Source organism: Magnolia sinica, chromosome 3 (genome assembly GCF_029962835.1).
Source record: "Magnolia sinica isolate HGM2019 chromosome 3, MsV1, whole genome shotgun sequence".
In the NCBI taxonomy this organism is placed as follows: domain Eukaryota; kingdom Viridiplantae; phylum Streptophyta; class Magnoliopsida; order Magnoliales; family Magnoliaceae; genus Magnolia; species Magnolia sinica.
Window position 1 is genome coordinate 3,614,715 of NC_080575.1, and position 17,407 is coordinate 3,632,121.

General features: G+C 39.5%; 2 protein-coding genes and 1 long non-coding RNA gene across 4 annotated transcripts; all 3 read left to right on the forward strand.

The window, feature by feature from the left end:
• Positions 1 to 566: 566 nt before the first annotated feature.
• On the forward strand, positions 567 to 8,555 carry LOC131239319 (uncharacterized). The gene is made up of 5 exons (XR_009168119.1): positions 567 to 651; positions 4,664 to 4,817; positions 6,972 to 7,766; positions 7,930 to 8,052; positions 8,242 to 8,555. It is a non-coding gene; the product is annotated as an uncharacterized LOC131239319 (long non-coding RNA).
• A 96-nt stretch (positions 8,556 to 8,651) lies between these two features.
• LOC131239317 (uncharacterized) lies at positions 8,652 to 10,254 on the forward strand. Of its 2 annotated transcripts, XM_058236963.1 has the most exons (5): positions 8,678 to 8,771; positions 9,307 to 9,382; positions 9,455 to 9,574; positions 9,734 to 9,812; positions 9,906 to 10,254. In XM_058236963.1, exons 1-4 carry the CDS (start codon positions 8,737 to 8,739, stop codon positions 9,806 to 9,808), a joined length of 306 nt encoding a protein of 101 aa, XP_058092946.1. In that variant the 5' UTR covers positions 8,678 to 8,736; the 3' UTR covers positions 9,809 to 9,812; positions 9,906 to 10,254. The 2 variants fall into 2 exon arrangements, 1 of the variants encoding a protein (XP_058092946.1); XR_009168118.1 differs by lacking the exon at positions 9,307 to 9,382 and having other exon boundaries at positions 8,652 to 8,771.
• A 1,629-nt stretch (positions 10,255 to 11,883) lies between these two features.
• Positions 11,884 to 14,867, forward strand: LOC131239316 (uncharacterized). The gene is made up of 2 exons (XM_058236962.1): positions 11,884 to 12,442; positions 14,398 to 14,867. Exons 1-2 carry the CDS (start codon positions 12,358 to 12,360, stop codon positions 14,697 to 14,699), a joined length of 387 nt encoding a protein of 128 aa, XP_058092945.1. The 5' UTR covers positions 11,884 to 12,357; the 3' UTR covers positions 14,700 to 14,867.
• The last annotated feature ends 2,540 nt before the right edge of the window (positions 14,868 to 17,407 follow it).

Here is a 17,407-nt window from a genome sequence, read left to right on the forward strand (position 1 = left end):
TATTTCGGACTCTGGGGAAGCCTAGATTACGTATCTAGAGAAGAAAGAATTTGGTCAAACAATAAATCTGCAAAAATATAGTAGGAAGAGAATGTATTTCTAGCATTTTTGGCAATGTCAGCTTCGTTGAGTTTTGGCGGCGACTCCTTGTGCGAGTGAGTTTGGTGTTGATTTCATTGAGAAGGATTAAGTTTGCAGCATCTGTAGCTTCGCCTGCTGGATTTTTGTGTCAAAGAAGAGTTGTTGGTTGCGCAAGTAGAGCCTTGAGAAGCAGGTGTGTGAGAGAAGCTACTTCTGTGGTTGAGAAGTCCAAGAATATGCAAAGTTCCAATGGAAGTGTGGGGCAATTGAGCTGGCATCAGCTAAAAGGATGAGGGAAGTTGCAGAACTTATTCTCAGTATTTCTGAAGAAAGATCTGTAATTGTTCTGTCGGCAATGGAGAAGACGACCAATAGGCTGCAATGGGTATGCATGGACCCAGTTTTGGAGTTTGTGTTGTTTTATTTTTCTCAAGTATACTTTTGCATAGTTCAATGTTTAACTTAAGATTCAATGGCTGTGTCTTAGGCTGGGGTAAAGGCCATCGATTGTGCTGCTTCTAATGTATCCAACATTGATGAGTTGAGATCTATTAAAGAGCTGCATCTCAAGTAAGATCTCAATTATTATTCTTCTCTTTCTGATCTTTAGTAATGTTCAAAAAAATTGCTGATGGAATGACACTCAGCAGAGTGAGATTGGTTTGGCTGAAAACCTGTATCAGTCCCAACTTGCACTGTTGTAGCTTTGTGTAGATTGTTGGTGGACCCTGACAAGATTCAGCATTAACATCCATGGTCTGCATCTCGTCCTCATATGTATTGAAACAGACAGATGAGATTTGTTGATTTCCTTGCTCAGGATGATGTGATGTGATCATCACTTTGTATTGGGTCCTCTGCCTCTCAACCAACCTTGTAGCTTGCAATTTCATTTATTTTTCAATTAGTTACTTGCTATAAAAGATGGCTCATTTTTATGTATGTTAAGCTGATATTTTGTGAAACTGGTAAATTTTTCATTGGCCTGGCAAAGTATTGGTATTTGAAAGACTGATTTTCCAAGATGAGTGCTACTTTCTGTACACTGCTTGCTTGTGATTATGGTTGTTAGGGCTATCAAAGGGCCATGCCTGGGGTTGGTTTGGGCCCACATTTTGAACTGGTCAAGCTAGGCTTGTCCGTTTGCCACATTCGAAAACTATATTTTGCTTTGTCCAGGTCTGGCCCTTTGATATCACTAACATATAATGTTGCTTTTAGATCTTTTTCTCATCCAAGTGTGAAATTTTGATAAGTCCTATTCTAATCCCTGTTTCTCATTGCTTTGCTTTCTGCATGATTGTCGATGAGCTTGGAGTGGATAGGTCTACCATTTCTCGTGAGGCTTTATTGTTTGTAGTTCTAGTTTTTTCTATTAATCAAGTGAACCTCAAAGTGTATATACCATTTGATCACTAATTCAGTTGAATTAGATCTGTCTCTGATTAGGGTGAAAATTTCAGTACCTTTTTTTTTTTCTTTTCTTTCCAGGCATAATTATCTTAGCTTGTCACTACCGTTTTGTCGTGGATTATGCCTTCCTATTGAAATGAAATGCTTCAGCATTTTGGTCTTTCTAGGCCTTTCGTTTCAGAAAGGATGGATGCATTTAGTCTCTTTTTGTTTCTCCTAGAAGAGAGAATTTCACATGTTTTTAATCTTCCCAGACCACTGTGAATGTTTCTTTTAATGAGAATGTCCCTCAAGCATGGTGTGTCATAAAGGCTGTTATGTGAAGGTAATGGTGGCAACCATTACATGTTATGGGGTCGTAAGTTAACAGCCATTATGGAAAAAAAAAAAAAAAAACTAGTAACTGCTGTTAACGGCCCATTACGCTCCCTGTACAGGCCGTAATAGCCCCGTAATGATCTGTTATATGGCACACACACATGTGTGTGTGTGGAATTATTTTTTTCCAACATTATGGGGCAGCTACAGGTATTTCGAGTTTTTTTTTGCAAAAACAAAAGGTGACCATAACAGCCGTCATGGGAGCTGTAACAATTGTCATGACCTGTATCGTAAAGTTAACAGTGGTGGCCATTATGGCTACCATTACCATTATGGAATACCTTGCCCTCAAGTCATTGAGAAATAATGACCATGATGGCTAAAAAATGAAAAAAAAAAAAATCAGAAATATTCTGGCTGAAATAGGGCCAAAACAGGCTGAACTTTCAGCTAAAAACAAAGCATGGAGTTCCTGTTCTCGATAACATGAATGGAACTTCACATATATTTCGAAATTGATAACTCAGGTCAATATGCAATTATTTAGGGATCGTGAAGTAAATGTTTCATTCATTTTTCCCCTTCCTTGATGATGATGAAAGTTTGTTAGAGTAAGTAAGGACAGGGAACTGCATCAAAATTGCTAGCAGCGGAATTTTGACTTGATCTCTCTATGAGGATCTTTTGACTCCCTATCTAGATTGACTGTCTGCTTTCCAGTGCTTCATAGAATGAATGGGAAATCTGTTAATTAGTTTACACCTTTATGATAACTTCCACTCAATTTGCCATCCTTCATAGAGATTTGTTGGAACTGGTTTCTACAGCACCGAAAGAGCGCCCTTTCCCCAAGGTTGTAACATTGCGTGGCCTGGCCTGGCCTGTTGTTTCTTGGGCCTGGTTTAGACTCCTAGGGCCAGTGGTTCGCATCCAGTCTAGAGTTCTAGCCTGATTGCTAATCATGTTGGGTTCAGGTTGAGGCTCCTTGGCTGTGGTCACCCTATTCAAAATTTTGTAAAGGGACTCGGTTGGGCTGCGCTTGATTTGGTCCATGGATAACTAGAAATGGCATGTTGGATCCAAGCCATTTAGCTGAAAATTGGATGTGCAATCATAGGCACGACATGAGTCTTCTTGGTATTTATCAGGTCCGCCACGGTCCTAGGGAACATGGTTTGACTATGGATTAGGCCCCAATCAGCGCTATTGGGCCAGGCTTGGGCTGACCCGAACTCATTCCATTGATGCTTCTACAAAAGTATCCAAGAATGACTCAGTCACTCCTTCACATCTTAAAAATAGTTGGATCTTTGCCTTATTTGAATTAAGGGTCCTAATTTGACTAAAAAACACCCATTTCACTCCACTAAAAAAATGATTGTTTTTTTTTCCAGGGCAAGCAACTGAATTTATTTCATTCCAGTCAAATTATTCCAAATAATACATCCTATAGTCTACAGGCCTGGATCTGCTGAACAACTCCCTCGCGAATCGAGCTTTATCATGTTGACTAGGGATGACGTTCACCTTGCATCCCCTTGCATTGACCTTTTTACTATTTTCAATGACTTCAATGCCCCCTTGTTTTCCCCACTTCAGGGAGCTCCTTAGGTTTCTAAGAAATCATTCCTCTGTCTTATCTCATTCTATCCTCATTATCTTGAAAAAATTTCTTGTAGCCCCCCCTCCAAATGGATGAAATGATCCAGCCAAACAATGGTTCCAAAGGACCCCAACCTCTAGGATGGTTGGAATCTATTGCCCAAGCCTCCAACAAATCTTAAAATGGTTTAGACTCTTTTTTTGGGTAGTTCACCCTGCAAAAATATGGGTTTATCTTAGTCCTGATTTGGTGTTCCCCATACTTCTCACATTAGGTTCCCATCATTAAAGTTTTGGTTTCTTCCAAAAGCAGCCAACAACATACCCATCTCCCAACTTGCACTTGGTGCTTTTTTCTGTTTTCACTGTTTCGCTTTTTAGCCTCTAGGCTTTTTAATAATATTTCAGCAGTCTTTAAAAAAAAAAAAAGACTTGATGCTTTCAAATATGTGCTTCAAGGATTTACGAAATCATCCATAATCCTTCTAGAACATAATCCTAAAACCCGAAGGTCCTGAACCAACCCAACCCTAGACTCAATGCCAATTTTCAAAGAAGCCCTTTTAAATTCCCAATGGCCCTCCCACATCTTGATAAGACAATCATTGTCTCCCTTGGGCCCTCCCACATCTTGATAAGACAATCATTGTCTCCCCTGGGCTTCCTTCTCCACATACAAGAATCCATACTGACAACTAATTACACCCACATGGTATCTCTTCCTCATAACCAGAAAACCCAAGCTTTTTGTCATAGAGAGTTTGATTCATCACAGATGAAGAAATGATTTTGCCTAACTGTCCTTCCAGCGATATTCTTACATGCCAACTTTTGCCAGAGAAATTGTTTGATGATGTTCTTCCCGCTTTACCATATGACAATGTAAAAGAGGCATGATAGACCTGGATATTAGAGACAGCCAAATTAATTAGAGTACACCCCAAAAGGAAGGTATCTGCTCTTCCAAGAAAATAGTGTCCTTTCTCCCATTTAAATGTTAATGTTGTATCATCATAAACCTATTATAATGGGCTTAACTTAAAACTGCTTAAATTTATATGATTTTCAGACTTTGGATTTATGTTGCTATGGAGTTCATCATGGTGCAGACATATTTTGCTTGATCGAAATTATCATTTCTTTGAGTTCGATTCTCATTTTGGCCTCTATTTTTTGTTTCATTGATGTTGATGATTTTTATGAGGATGCCTAACTATATCAGTTTCTTGTCTTGTAATCATCACAGCATTGCTAGATGATTTGGAGAAAGGTCTAAAAGGGATTGCTATAACGAAGGAGATGACTCGGCATTCAAAAGACTATTTGGTATCATTTGGAGAGTGCATGTCAACAAGGATTTTGCAGCATATTTGAACAAAATTGATGCTAAAGCTCGCCAGGTATGTTGTCTCATGATCACTTGTTTTAGGCCTCATATTCTAATTTAAGTTTTTTTTTTTTAATACAAAATTGCTAATCATCCCTAGCGAGTTTGTCTGCAATTGCATGCTAGAGACCAGCTGTTTGAAAATTTCCCTATTAGTTATGCACAACGGTTCAGCAAAAGGTCAGTGTTGCGAGTGATTGTGTTGGCATGTGACTGCCACTTGATAAACGTATGTCACAGATTCCTTGCTATTCCTTGCTGCTACTTCCTTTCCACTTTTGGTCTGGTGGTAGCACATTGTGTGCTGTTTAAGCAGGCTCGTCTAGGGATGGCAATGGGCTGGGCCGGGTTGGCCATAGCTTGGTTCAATCCCCTCAGCTCTGGCCCTAAGCAGGCTAAAAGGCACCAGCCTTGGCCTGATCCTGGCCCTGATTAGGCTAAAAAGGCCCTGCGTATCCCTATAGGGCTGGCCATTGGGGCGAAAATCGGACCTATCACTTATTAGGTGGGCCACAAATGCACATTTAAACCATTGGTTGTCGAATAATTTCAACGGTGTAGCTTGCTAATTAGTTTGCCATCCTGGTTTTCACACCACGCGCTTTTTTATGCTGTCCCACATTTTTTGTAGGTAGGATGTACTAAAGAAAATAGGCACAAACTAATTTAGTGCCAAAAGTATGGGCTGGGCCATTCATCATTGGCACGGGCCTGGCTCTTGGGCCAGTTTTAGGGGCCCAGGCCCTGGTTCTACATAGCTGGGCTGGCTTACTAATTGCCACCAATAGGCTCGTCTAGAATTCCATTCTCGAGATGGGAATTGTTTGCTGATTCCTCTTTGTCGACCGTGCACACAGTAGTGTTGCTAACGTGTAGTTTGGAAGGCACCTGTTGGCACATGACTGCACTAGTGGTGTCAATATGTGGGGTTGTTTGGCACCTTGGATTTAGAGGTAAATGGGTGTATTCCAAATCCAAGTAGCAAAGTCTTGCGTTTGGCAACTTGAATTTGGTGATAAATGGAATCGGAGGTATTTCAAATATTGTCTTTTAGTGCGTTTTGAAGTCTCAGCAAAATACTGTGATTCCAGAGTAATCAAAGGAAATGCCTTTTTTCGCTCCATTTTAAAGGTAGAAGAGTTTCGCGTGTAACAAAGGTGTCGCTAGGCTACTACTCCACTGCACACGTGGCACGCTGATGATACCCCCAAGCAATCTAATTATCGGCTGCAACACTAAAATCACATCAGTAGAATGATCGGAATCATCCATACGTTGGACATCTAAATGGACGGTTAGAAAACATCAAAGATTCGCTTGTTTGTGATCTTACATTTGTGGCCCACCCAAGGCTCGAAATTTCCTCATTTTTGGCCAAAGTATATACTTCAATGGGCTTATTACAATCATTCTATTAAAAATCGCACATATATATATATATATATATATATATATATATATATATATATATATATATATATATATATATATATATATATATATATATATATCGGTGTTTTAAATAGCTACGCTATGCAGCGCGTAGCTTAGCCTTAACACTACGTAGCTCATGAAAATAGCTTAATTCACATGTAGCCTACGCTACATGATAATTTGTCTATGCTATGTGGTAATTTGCATACGCTTCACGCTACATTGACTACGCTATATGCTACATAGCTCACATTACAAGTTATTTTTTACTACAACCTTAAAATCAAGTAATGTTTTCAATGATTTTGTTACATTTTCTCAAATTTCAATAAAAATTAGTTAATCTTTTCAATGCTTTTAGTAAAATAATATAAGTAACAATATTAAATCTTTTTCGTTGCTCTTTCTTTTTACCTTTATACTTAATCATTGCCCTTTCCTATTAGTTTATGTTGCGTTTCATTGCACCAAATATCATGATTTTTTTTATTTTTTTTTTAATTTCATTATTAATTAGCCTAATTTGGTGTAGAATATCATGAATTCAGTGCAACCAAGTACAACATTGATTAAAAGTATAGTAGTGTGTAGCTTACGCTACACGCCATGTAGCTTATGCCTCAAGCTTCAGAGAGGTGAATGCTACGCTACATGCTATTCGCTATTTAAAACATATATATATATATATAGAGTTATTTGGGAAATGAAAGCTGATTTAATTAATCAAATCTAGGTCTTGTGAATATATTGTGACTTTGCACAGTCTTGGACTTCTCAACCACAGAAGTAGCTCCTCTCACACAACTGCTTCTCAAGGCTCACAACCAACAACTCTACTTTGACACAAAAATCCAGCAGGCGAAGCTACAGATGCTGCAAACTTAATCCTTCTCAATGAAATCAACAGCGAACTTGTTCTGAATCCAGCACAAGGAGTTTCAATGCCGCCAAAACTCAACGAAGCTGTCATTGCCAAAAATGCTAGAAATACATTCTCTTCCTACTATATTTTTTGCAGATCTATTGTTTGACCAAATCCTTCTCCAGATGACGGAATTTAGGCTTCCCCAGAGTCCGAAATACAAAAAAAAAAAAAGAAAAAAAGAGCTAAATCCAAAATCCTCTCTGCTTCTAACAAAAATCTTTTAAGATCGCAAACACTTCAATCTAGCAGCTACAGATCAAAGGGGATTTCATTGAATCGCTCAATCTCACGCACCAAAAAAAGAAAAAACTCTTTCTTCTCTCTCAATGTTGTAAGTGATATATTTTGATCCATCTTCTCTTGATTCCTTTTCTACATGCCCGGGCATAGTACTAACAACAATTTCTATTGACGACTAACCCAAGCAGAGTCTAATTCTAGACCATTTATAGCTTCGACGGCCCGCTGTAGTCTCCAGCATTTCCTAGTTATTTAATAGCCTTTTTTTTCCCCCCTTTCTTGGCAGGAAAAGCAGCTTTGTTAACTCTCGGTAGCCTCGTTGTGGGTGCTGCAGTGGGATCAGTGGTTGAGAATTGGTTGCAGGTAGACAGTTCCATTTTTTGGCATACACTTCTCACAGTTGTTCGTATCATTGTATCTGGGATAGGTCTAAAGTAGTAGAACTGATTATGTAAGAAAATGTGATAGATATAATTATCAGGTTATTTAAACTTCTCGGCACATACCGTGCTGTCCATATCCTTAGGGTGTGTCACAATGTAGAAATGCTGATATCTTGGAAGCAACTTATCCTGCTGTTGCAGAGAGATTGCGTGGAGCCTGGATAAGTGATCCTGCGATTCCTGTTGTTACTGTCTTGCTCGGAAAGGTCCTTGACTGCAGATCTGCTTCATTCGTTTTGCCTTATTGCAAAGTGGTCCCCTTTTCTTTTAAATACAGTTTCTGTAGTTGATAAAGGGAGTAACTTCATACAATTTTTCTTAAAGAACTGATTCTGTTATATATTCAACTTCAATTGTTGGTGCAGCCTCTCATCTTGATAATCTGCTAACTGCAGGGACAGAAATCTTGGGCTGTAACTACCTTAGGAAAGGGCGGGAGTGATTTGACAGCTACAATTGGCAAAGTCTTGGGTTTAAGAGAAATTCAGGTTTAGTTCAAAACCTTAGCGCATGTGAATTTAAGACTTGTCTGTACATATGGAGAGAGATTCATAACCACTGGCCCCTTTTTTCTCGGATAACCATAACCACATCCCATTTTGATTTGAAAGATCACATATGATATTCTCTTGTTTTGTTACACCATATCATTAGAACTTCTATTGGAGAACTACCTTAAAGTTTGCATTTATTTTTCCAACTTTTTGCTTGAGCTACTTTTTCGTGTGTGTGTTTGTGTGTGTGTGTGTGTGTGTGTGTGTGTGTGTGTGTTTCAACTTAGTTTATCATTCATGACAATTCATAACAGGTGTGGTAGTACGGGGATGTTTTTTTGACCTGTAATCCTAATATTTACCCGTGTGCAGAGCCTGTACCGTATTTCACATTTGATGAAGCAGCTGAACTTGCATATTTCGGTGCACAGGTGAGTTCCAAAGGGTAAAAGTAAAAATAAAAACTTACCAACAGCCACCACCTCCAAATTCAGCAGTTAAAAGTTAGGATCGGTTGGCCACCCTAATGCATGCATCCATGGTGGGGCCAGCCCGATAAGCAATTCTGATTTGGCACCTGTCTGCCTTGTATTCGCATGTAAGTTGTGCATGAACCCGTGACTAAGATGAGCATTTTATATGGAGATAAAAGGGACTTATAAAATAGAAAACTTCAAATGACATAGCATATTGGTCTTATGTCAATTCTATAGCACATAAATCTGGTGCATTAAACAACCTGATACCTATCACATTATTATTATTATTATCATTTTCTTATAGGTAATTTTCTGCCAATGGGAATTTACCTTTATGTCTCTACTCTGTGCCAATTTTGTGGAATTTGTAAAGCTAGCTGGCCCCAAATTTCTGGGATGAGGCTATGACGATGAAGATGACAATGTTGATGTTTAGCGCTCCTTTCTTCTTCTCTAAAATCTGTGTCATTTTTTTTTATGACGACAGGGTGTCCCCACCCCTTTTTTTAGGTGAGACTAATCCTTGTGGATGCACGCAATCACCCGCAAACCATGTGCATTGGGTAATCCCAGGGAGGGGTGTCATTTGTTGCGATCTTTATTATATCAGAATTATATGTTGTCCTTTATTGTAGGTTTTGCATCCGCAATCCATGCGACCTGCTAGAGAGGCGGATATTCCTGTTAGGGTCAAGAACTTTTGTAACCCTAATGCTCCAGGTACCCTCATCACCAGAGTTAGAGATATGAGTAAGGTTTGTAGCAACGCACTTTTCATCTTTACTACTGTCAACGAGTTCCGTCAACGAGTTCTTCTTCTTCTTCTTTTTTTTTTGGGTGTGTGTAATTGTTTTATTGCATGAAGTACCAACAGTGTTAACTGTTTTGTTTCCTAATTCCACTGTACTAACCAGCATAGCGTTGAAGCGGAATGTCACTGTGCTGGATATAACGAGCACTCGAGCAGTTGGTCAGCACGATTTCTTTAAGAAGGTAAACCAGTTTAACACACTAGACCTATTCTCTCTCAGTCCTGCTTTCGTTTGTATCTTCCAAATGTGATTCATGTTGCCTTTTCCTGCACAGGTCTTTTCCATCTTTGAGAAATTGGGTATCTCTATAGATGTGGTTGCAACTAGTGAAGTCAGTATTTTGTTGACATTGGATCCCTCAAAGATTTTGTGCAGAGAATCAATTCAGCAGCAGGCAAGCGTAGGAGCTTAAGATCCTTATATTTCATTGAGCTTATTACTTTCTGTCATCACTTATTGCTGTGTCCAGCATTTGGTATATTTGCATTCTGTGAATAGATTCCGGCACTGATGCTGTAATTCACTAGTATGCAGCCAAGTTTGCTGTCATCAGCTAAATATACGCAGGTTATACCTGTGAGGTTTGCTGAAGGAGGAAAATGTGCAGTGCTCAGCTGAGGCAAGCTGCACATATGGGGTGGGTGCACATTAGATGTGATCCGGATCCTTCATATGAGGGACCTGATGGTGGATGGGTGATACTCCCTAAGCATCTCCCATCAGCCATATCTAACCATCTCTGTCCCCGTTAAAAGTGGACCACCAATTGTAATTGTCCATCAGCGTCAGATGGCTAAGATGATCTGGTGGAATATGTTTGGGATGGTCCAGCCAATGATGTGACATACTAGTTTCATCACTTGATTAGGCCAACAAAATGCGGCTCCAACCTGTGCCATTTCTGGGTTGGGAGGAAAAAGAATAAAAAATGCTCTCTTTCAATCAACCATCATATATTGTTACCCTTTCATAGAAATGCCTAGTGATTTTTGAGGGAAACAAAACTGTTTTCTTCTTGTGATTTCTAGGGAAAATCATCATGACTGAAAACATCACAACCCCTAATATTATTTTAATAGCTTAATCATTCGGATTTGAAATGTTTGATATTTTTCATAGTGACTTTAGCACCGTCCTTTTCCTTTCCAGTAAAACCAACCGGAAATTGCTGTGGTTGTGCAGTGGAAGAGCTCAAGAAGATTGCAGAAGTGAATCACACTCGGCACAGATCTATAGTATCTCTTATTGGCAATGTGCAGCACTCTCCACAGACAGTAAACAAGGTGAGACCCCATAGATACCATTAGTCGGGCAGATTCCTTTGAGAAAGCTCATAGCAGATGCAATTAGCCACATTCTGTTGACCTGTTCTATATATTGTTAGAACAGTGGAATGATATTGTGAAACCTGATTTAACGAGACATTATGATATCTGCACTTAAACTGAGGCCCCGAGTTTGTCATTGCTGCTTTCCTCTGGGCATTGGCAGTTGTTACTGAAACTGTCCAGCTGTGGGTTTCGTGTGTGACTTGGCAATGAAGGTGCTTTGGTGGTTACTTTATGTTAGCCGCGCCCCCCCCCCCCCCCAGCTGAGGCCCCTCTGCATGTGTGTATGGCTATCAAAATGAAAGGTGCTGGAAATCGTATCATTCTGCCCATAATATCCCCTCTCCCCATCCCTATCTGCCTCCATGTATGCGTGGCTATCAAAACGAAAAGTTCCAGAAATCTTATCATTCTGCCCATAATACGTCTTCTCCCTAGTTGCAAGGCATAGTGACAAATCTTGTTCTCAGCAATATCTCGGTAGATTTTCAGATTTTGAGTTTTCTCAGGGCATTATGGTAAAATCTCACTGTTGAATAAAAAAAATTTACAAATTTATTATAAAGTAATACAATCTTTTAAAATTTTAAATATGTATGAATATAATAAATTCTTTAAATTTCATTTTCTCATAAAAATTGCAATAATTTTACTGGGAATTGCTGAAAGTTTTACAAGTGCTGTGATTTTGAAATCTTGTGATATTCTCTCTTTTTGATCACCAGAATACCACTGTTTTCAGTTTAAGAAACACAAAATTAGGGTTTATGCTTTTTCAGAATTGAGGATGAATGCATGATTTTAGAATTTTTCCATATGGCAGGTATATAGCGTTCTTTTAGATGAAGGAATCAATTTCCAGAAGATCACTCAAGGATCATCAAGGTCTCTCCCCTCCCTCCCCCCTCCCTCAGTTTATGCCTATCCATCTCATTAAGGAGCCTATATGGTCCTCGATCTGAGGACATGCAGTCCTATCAGGTTTTCAGTCTGCACATCCAGGCCTGTGGTTCTACAATAGTGACCTTCATTATATGGGCCTCACAAAAGATGGACCGTGCTTCAAAAACCTTCTCAACAGGGAACAGTCACCGGCCAATGGATCGGTGACTGCAAATATATACGCTTAAGGGAAATATCTAGCAACTTCCCACAACCATAGTGAGGATCTTCAATTGTGGGGACTGTTTCTGGGCACAGTCCATCCGCACCAATAGCGTGGTTCATTCAACCATCAACCCTACTTGTAGGAACTGAAAAACCTGGGAACTGCATCCCTACTGGTCATTGGATCATTAAAATTCTTTCTATCCTGTGCAATCTAAACAATGTGGCCCTTGTTCCTGCTAGCAGGTGAACATTTCCTTGATAGTGAATGACGGTGAAACAGAACAATGCATGAGGGCGCTTCATTCGATGTTTTTTGAGATGGGGGTTCTCTCTGAACTCAATACAGCAGATGCATTCCAAAATGGCCATGCAGGTACAAGTTAGATGTGGCATGATTCTTTATCATGTAGCATTTATCTCTCCTTTCTGTGAATTGATACTTAACATCTATCTAGTAGTTATCGGCTTTGCAAATTTTGTTTGAGGTACGTATAATCAGCCCATCCTGTTAGAAAATGATGAGAGGTTCCCGGTTTCTGGGGCGCCCATCTAGAGACCGAAACTATGCTCCTCCATCGAGACGTATCATCCACATCAAAGGTGGGGCTCCACCTGGATAATAACATTGATGGTGGGACCCCACTTGATGGATGATCAACATCAAAGGTGGGCCCTACATGATAAATGGTGCACATTAAAGGTTGGGCCATAATGATGAATGGCCCACATCCAAGGTGGGCCCTGTATGATGGACGACCCACATGAAAGGGGGGGCCCACACAGTGAATGGTTCAAATCAAAGGTTGGTCCCACATGATGTATGGTGGATGTGAGGGGAACCAAACAAACTTGAGGGATAATTACTTTTAATGTTGGAAACCAAACAAACTTGAGAGATAATTACTTACGATGTTGGAAACCAAATATGTTTTTCTACTTTTTGGTTGACAAGTAGAAACTAAGATAAGCTACTTATGGCATTAAGTAGCTTATCCAAAGTTACTTACAATCCAAACACCCCTTTCACATTAACACCAGACAACTCTCACTGTTGACTGTTGAGGCCTATTTGAATGGTTGAAATCAGATTAGTAGCCGAGGAAAGGAAATCAATTTCTTGTTTTGGGGAGACAGGATAAGGAACCGGTTTCTCGTTCCGTAGATTTCTTCAGTAAAATGTCGTCTTTTTTCCTTTCCCAGACCTAGAAAAGAAAAATCCTGTTCTACAGTTTTCTCATATGCAACATTCCCTTTTCCTTGACTACTTTTTTATGTCCAGCAATCCAAACGTGTTAGGATCATTTTTATGGAAATCAACATGCAAATCAAACAACTTGCACTATGAAAACTAACCATCCGTGGTCAGTTTCTTAGAGAAGCAGCTCCTTTTCCCGTCTAAAAAGCTAATCCATTAGACATGCCAAGGACAAAGGGGGTTTAAATGTCACCATATTCAAACAGGTCCCAACGAAAATGATGTAGAACTGCCTGATCAGTTGAACCAATAAGGGCATCTGTTTGAGAGATGCTAAAGAACTGAGTTCATCTCATTTTAGCATATATCATAATTGTGTATTAGAGATCGGTGATTGTTGGTTAACCAAGATTATTTTCTATCCTTAGGGCCTGTTTGGGAGACACCTAAAAAATGAACGTCTCATTTTAGTGTGCGTGTGTGTGTGTGTGTGTTTTCTTTTTTTTAATGTAAGTTTATGGAGCACACCAATTGAGTAGCTCATTTTAGCTAATCCTAATTATGTATTAGGGATCATATTTCCTTTTGGTAAGAGGATTAAAATAATCTTGGTAAAAATACAGCTGAAAAAAGGAGTTCATCTCACTTTAGTTAATCATAGTTATATAATAGGATCATATTTCCTTTTGGTAAGGATTAAAAATAATCTTGATAACTAGCAATTGTTGTCATCTCTTGTACATAAGTAATGATTAAATGAGATGAACTCATATTTAGGCCCCTCCCATAAAGGACCTTAGTTTTGTTATCAACCTTATGCCTACCAAACCATATGACCTGCATGCGCTTGAATCCTGGCCATGGAGTAAATTTTTTTTTTCTTTGGTATTGCGCATGCTAGTGAGGGATACTGAATAGGGGTGACCTTTGTCAAGGTAAGCTCCATCCTATTTTCTGCTTCATTATCTACTTTCTCAAAATGTCAAATGAGAGGATGGCTCCATTGTAATCCATGAGCAGTGGTGAATGTCAGCTCTTTTTCTTCTTCTTTTCCTGGTTTTAATCATCAGTTTCCTAAAAAGTTCATCTTAAGGGGTGGGGGTCATTGACTCACCTTATGCCGGTGTTGGCAGGAAGTTCACGTGAAACGAAAACGGTGGCAGTGTCGGCCTCTGCTTCCCACATGCCGGACTGCAGATCGGCCTCTACTTCCCACATGCTGGAGTCAAACGCAATTCCTTCCAACATGCCGGACCTGAAGACAGCTGGGCTCAACTTTCTCTTGATAAAGGACTTTTATCACAGGAAAATTCATGATTTGTTAGACTCCAAAGATGTTAAGGGCTTGCAGGGTATCTTGGCACGTGCGGGTGTCATATTGGCTTTTTTAATTGCGCTGTTAGCTTTGATTTACAAATTAACCGCTGGTAGGTGATGGTGGATGTCCCTCGTCTATCAATAGGAGAACTTTTTCTGGTGCATGAGTGGATGTTGGTACCGAACTTTTCTTGATGGAGATGAGTTGGAGGTTAGTAATTTGGTTTTTTAGGACAAGTTCAATCTGAAAATAACAGAGAGTAGTTTGCTCTTTGGTTGGAATTTTTGTCATGTTTGTACAGGGTCTTCTTAACTCTACTCAACATTTAGTAAAGTTAGCTCAAAGCCTTTGGCCTTGCATGTTGTTGTTAGCCAGAAATTAGCCCTTCCAGTGATGGATCATATATGGTGTAGAGGATGTAGGTCCTCCCAAAAACGATGCAGTTGTTGGATTAAACCATCTGAAACATTTTAAACTGACCAGTCAACCAATCTAGTAGGTTCAAACTTCAGGGGGTTCATATGTCTGGGGACTTCAACCAGCTCGTTATTACATTATGAAAGGTTTTGATGGGATTTATAGATTTCGATGGGATAGAATCAGTTTTCAATGGTGGGGATTCATTATCCCTAGACAATGGTATGGTATGGTCTAAGTAAGAAATCTATCTGCTGCCTGTGAAAGGCACCCTTCGCAAACAGATGCTTGATGTGGCTGTAAAGAAACATTTCTTATTGTGGGTCCCACGGTAAGCAATCCTTGTTATGGATTGAGGACCGGTTGAACAAAATGATTGGATGGCCTGGATTTAATCTTCTGACGAATAGCAGTTGCATGTGTGTTATTCATCTAACCGTGGGCTACCAAAAACTAGCCTCTATCTTAGCAGGAGAATTGCCGTCCTGGGGTTGATTATTGATGGACGATCTGGCCTGCCCCTCAAGGGGGTCCCTATCATATTGGAGTAGGAGCCGTTGGATGCAGATTGGGTACTGCTCCCAATTGCATCCAGCTCCATCCACTCCTGTGGTAGGATTTGATTGTATTGTAGGCTCCTGTTAAAGATGCAACAGTCTACTACACAGAACAACTTCCAGACGTTCTTTATGTGGGTCCCATCTCTCCGATCATATCCTACCACATCAGGGGGACAGAGGAGCGAGCTTGGTCCAATGGCAGTACCCAATCCCCCTTCTCCCGATTGCAGCGGTGTTAGCAATCTATGGGGCCCACTTGTGTGTTTTTGTTCGTCTGTTTTTCAAGCTCATTTTATAATAGGGGATGCGGATTGGGAACTACCCGTTCTAGGAACGGAGGGGCTTGGAGGGGCCATCACGATGTATGGCTTTTATCCACACCATCCATCCATTTTGCCATATTATTTTAGAGTACAAGCCCAAAAATGGGGCAGTTCCAAGGCTCAATTAAACTACACAGTGAAGGACCATGTAATCTCTGGATCAAGCTAATATTCGCTCTTCTTTTTTTTTCCCTTCATAAAGGTTTATATGACTTTATGAACAGGTTGGATGGCAATTAACCATCATAGTAGGCCCTAGGAAAGTTTCAATATCACCACTGCTTCTGTTCTCCCCCGTTCTGTTGGCGCTCAAGAAGGGTGGATTAGGTGCGGCCCGGCATCATCCAAGATGGTGTGACCCTTACTGTGGGGCCCACATTCATGTATGTATTCTGTATCCACGCCATTCATCTGTTTTCTGGATCATTTTATGGAATGAGCCCAAACATGAAGCAATTCAATTCTCAATTGGACCATGCCATAACAGTGGTAATTGACTATCAATGAGCCAAAGAAGCTTTGGATCAAGCTGACATTTTCGCCCCTTCGTCCTTGGTTTTAACTTTACCAATGGTAAATAAACCTCATGAAAACATTATAATAGGCCGTAGAAAATTTTTAATGGTAGGGCGTTCAATCACCACTGTTTCCTGTATAGCTATGGTCACGTTAAGCATGGTGGATTTAGAAGACTCATATTAGAGGTTCCATAGATGTTAAATACCTCAGATTTTAGATTCTCCTGTTGTGCTTGACACTTTCAATTCTGGATCCTTATGATGCCAAAGTAGCTATGCACTTAAATTATGTAATATATTTACTAGAATTTGAATTTAATTACTAAATTAATTTTAATATTTCTATTTAATATACGTAAATAATATTTGACACAATGATTATAATAAGCTCATTAAAAAATATACATTTGCTGAAAGTAATGAAATATCAAGACTCAAATGGCCCACAAATATAAGATCACAACTAAGTGACCAACCAATACTTTTTAACTACTGATTTATATGGACAATGTTTAGACTAATGATGTAGGACGTGACACAAATACATTCCTAGCATGGTTGGACCAAAAGAATATGAACAGTAAATTACCCATAACTTTTGATCGGGTATTGTTATAGGGCCCTTAACCTATCAATCTTTATTATAACGGGACATCTGACGTGAACCAACTCACATGGTGGGTCGCATCTGTTTGTTTCGCGTAAATTACCCATAACTTTTGATTGGGCATCATTATGGGGCGCACAACCTATCAATCTTCACTATAAAGAGACATTCAAGGTGAACTGATTCACATGGTGGGTCGTGTCTGTTTATTTCACCAGTAAACACGTGCTTTCAGCTCAAAAATGAGATTTACTATTTTTACTATTTTTTTATTTTTAGACTTTCAGATTTGAAATTCTCCAAAAGTGATGATTTTAAATTCTCTAGATTTGGTATACACTCTAATCCACGTTGCCAAGCAATTGATAGATTTAGAATACCATAGAATCATTACTCATGC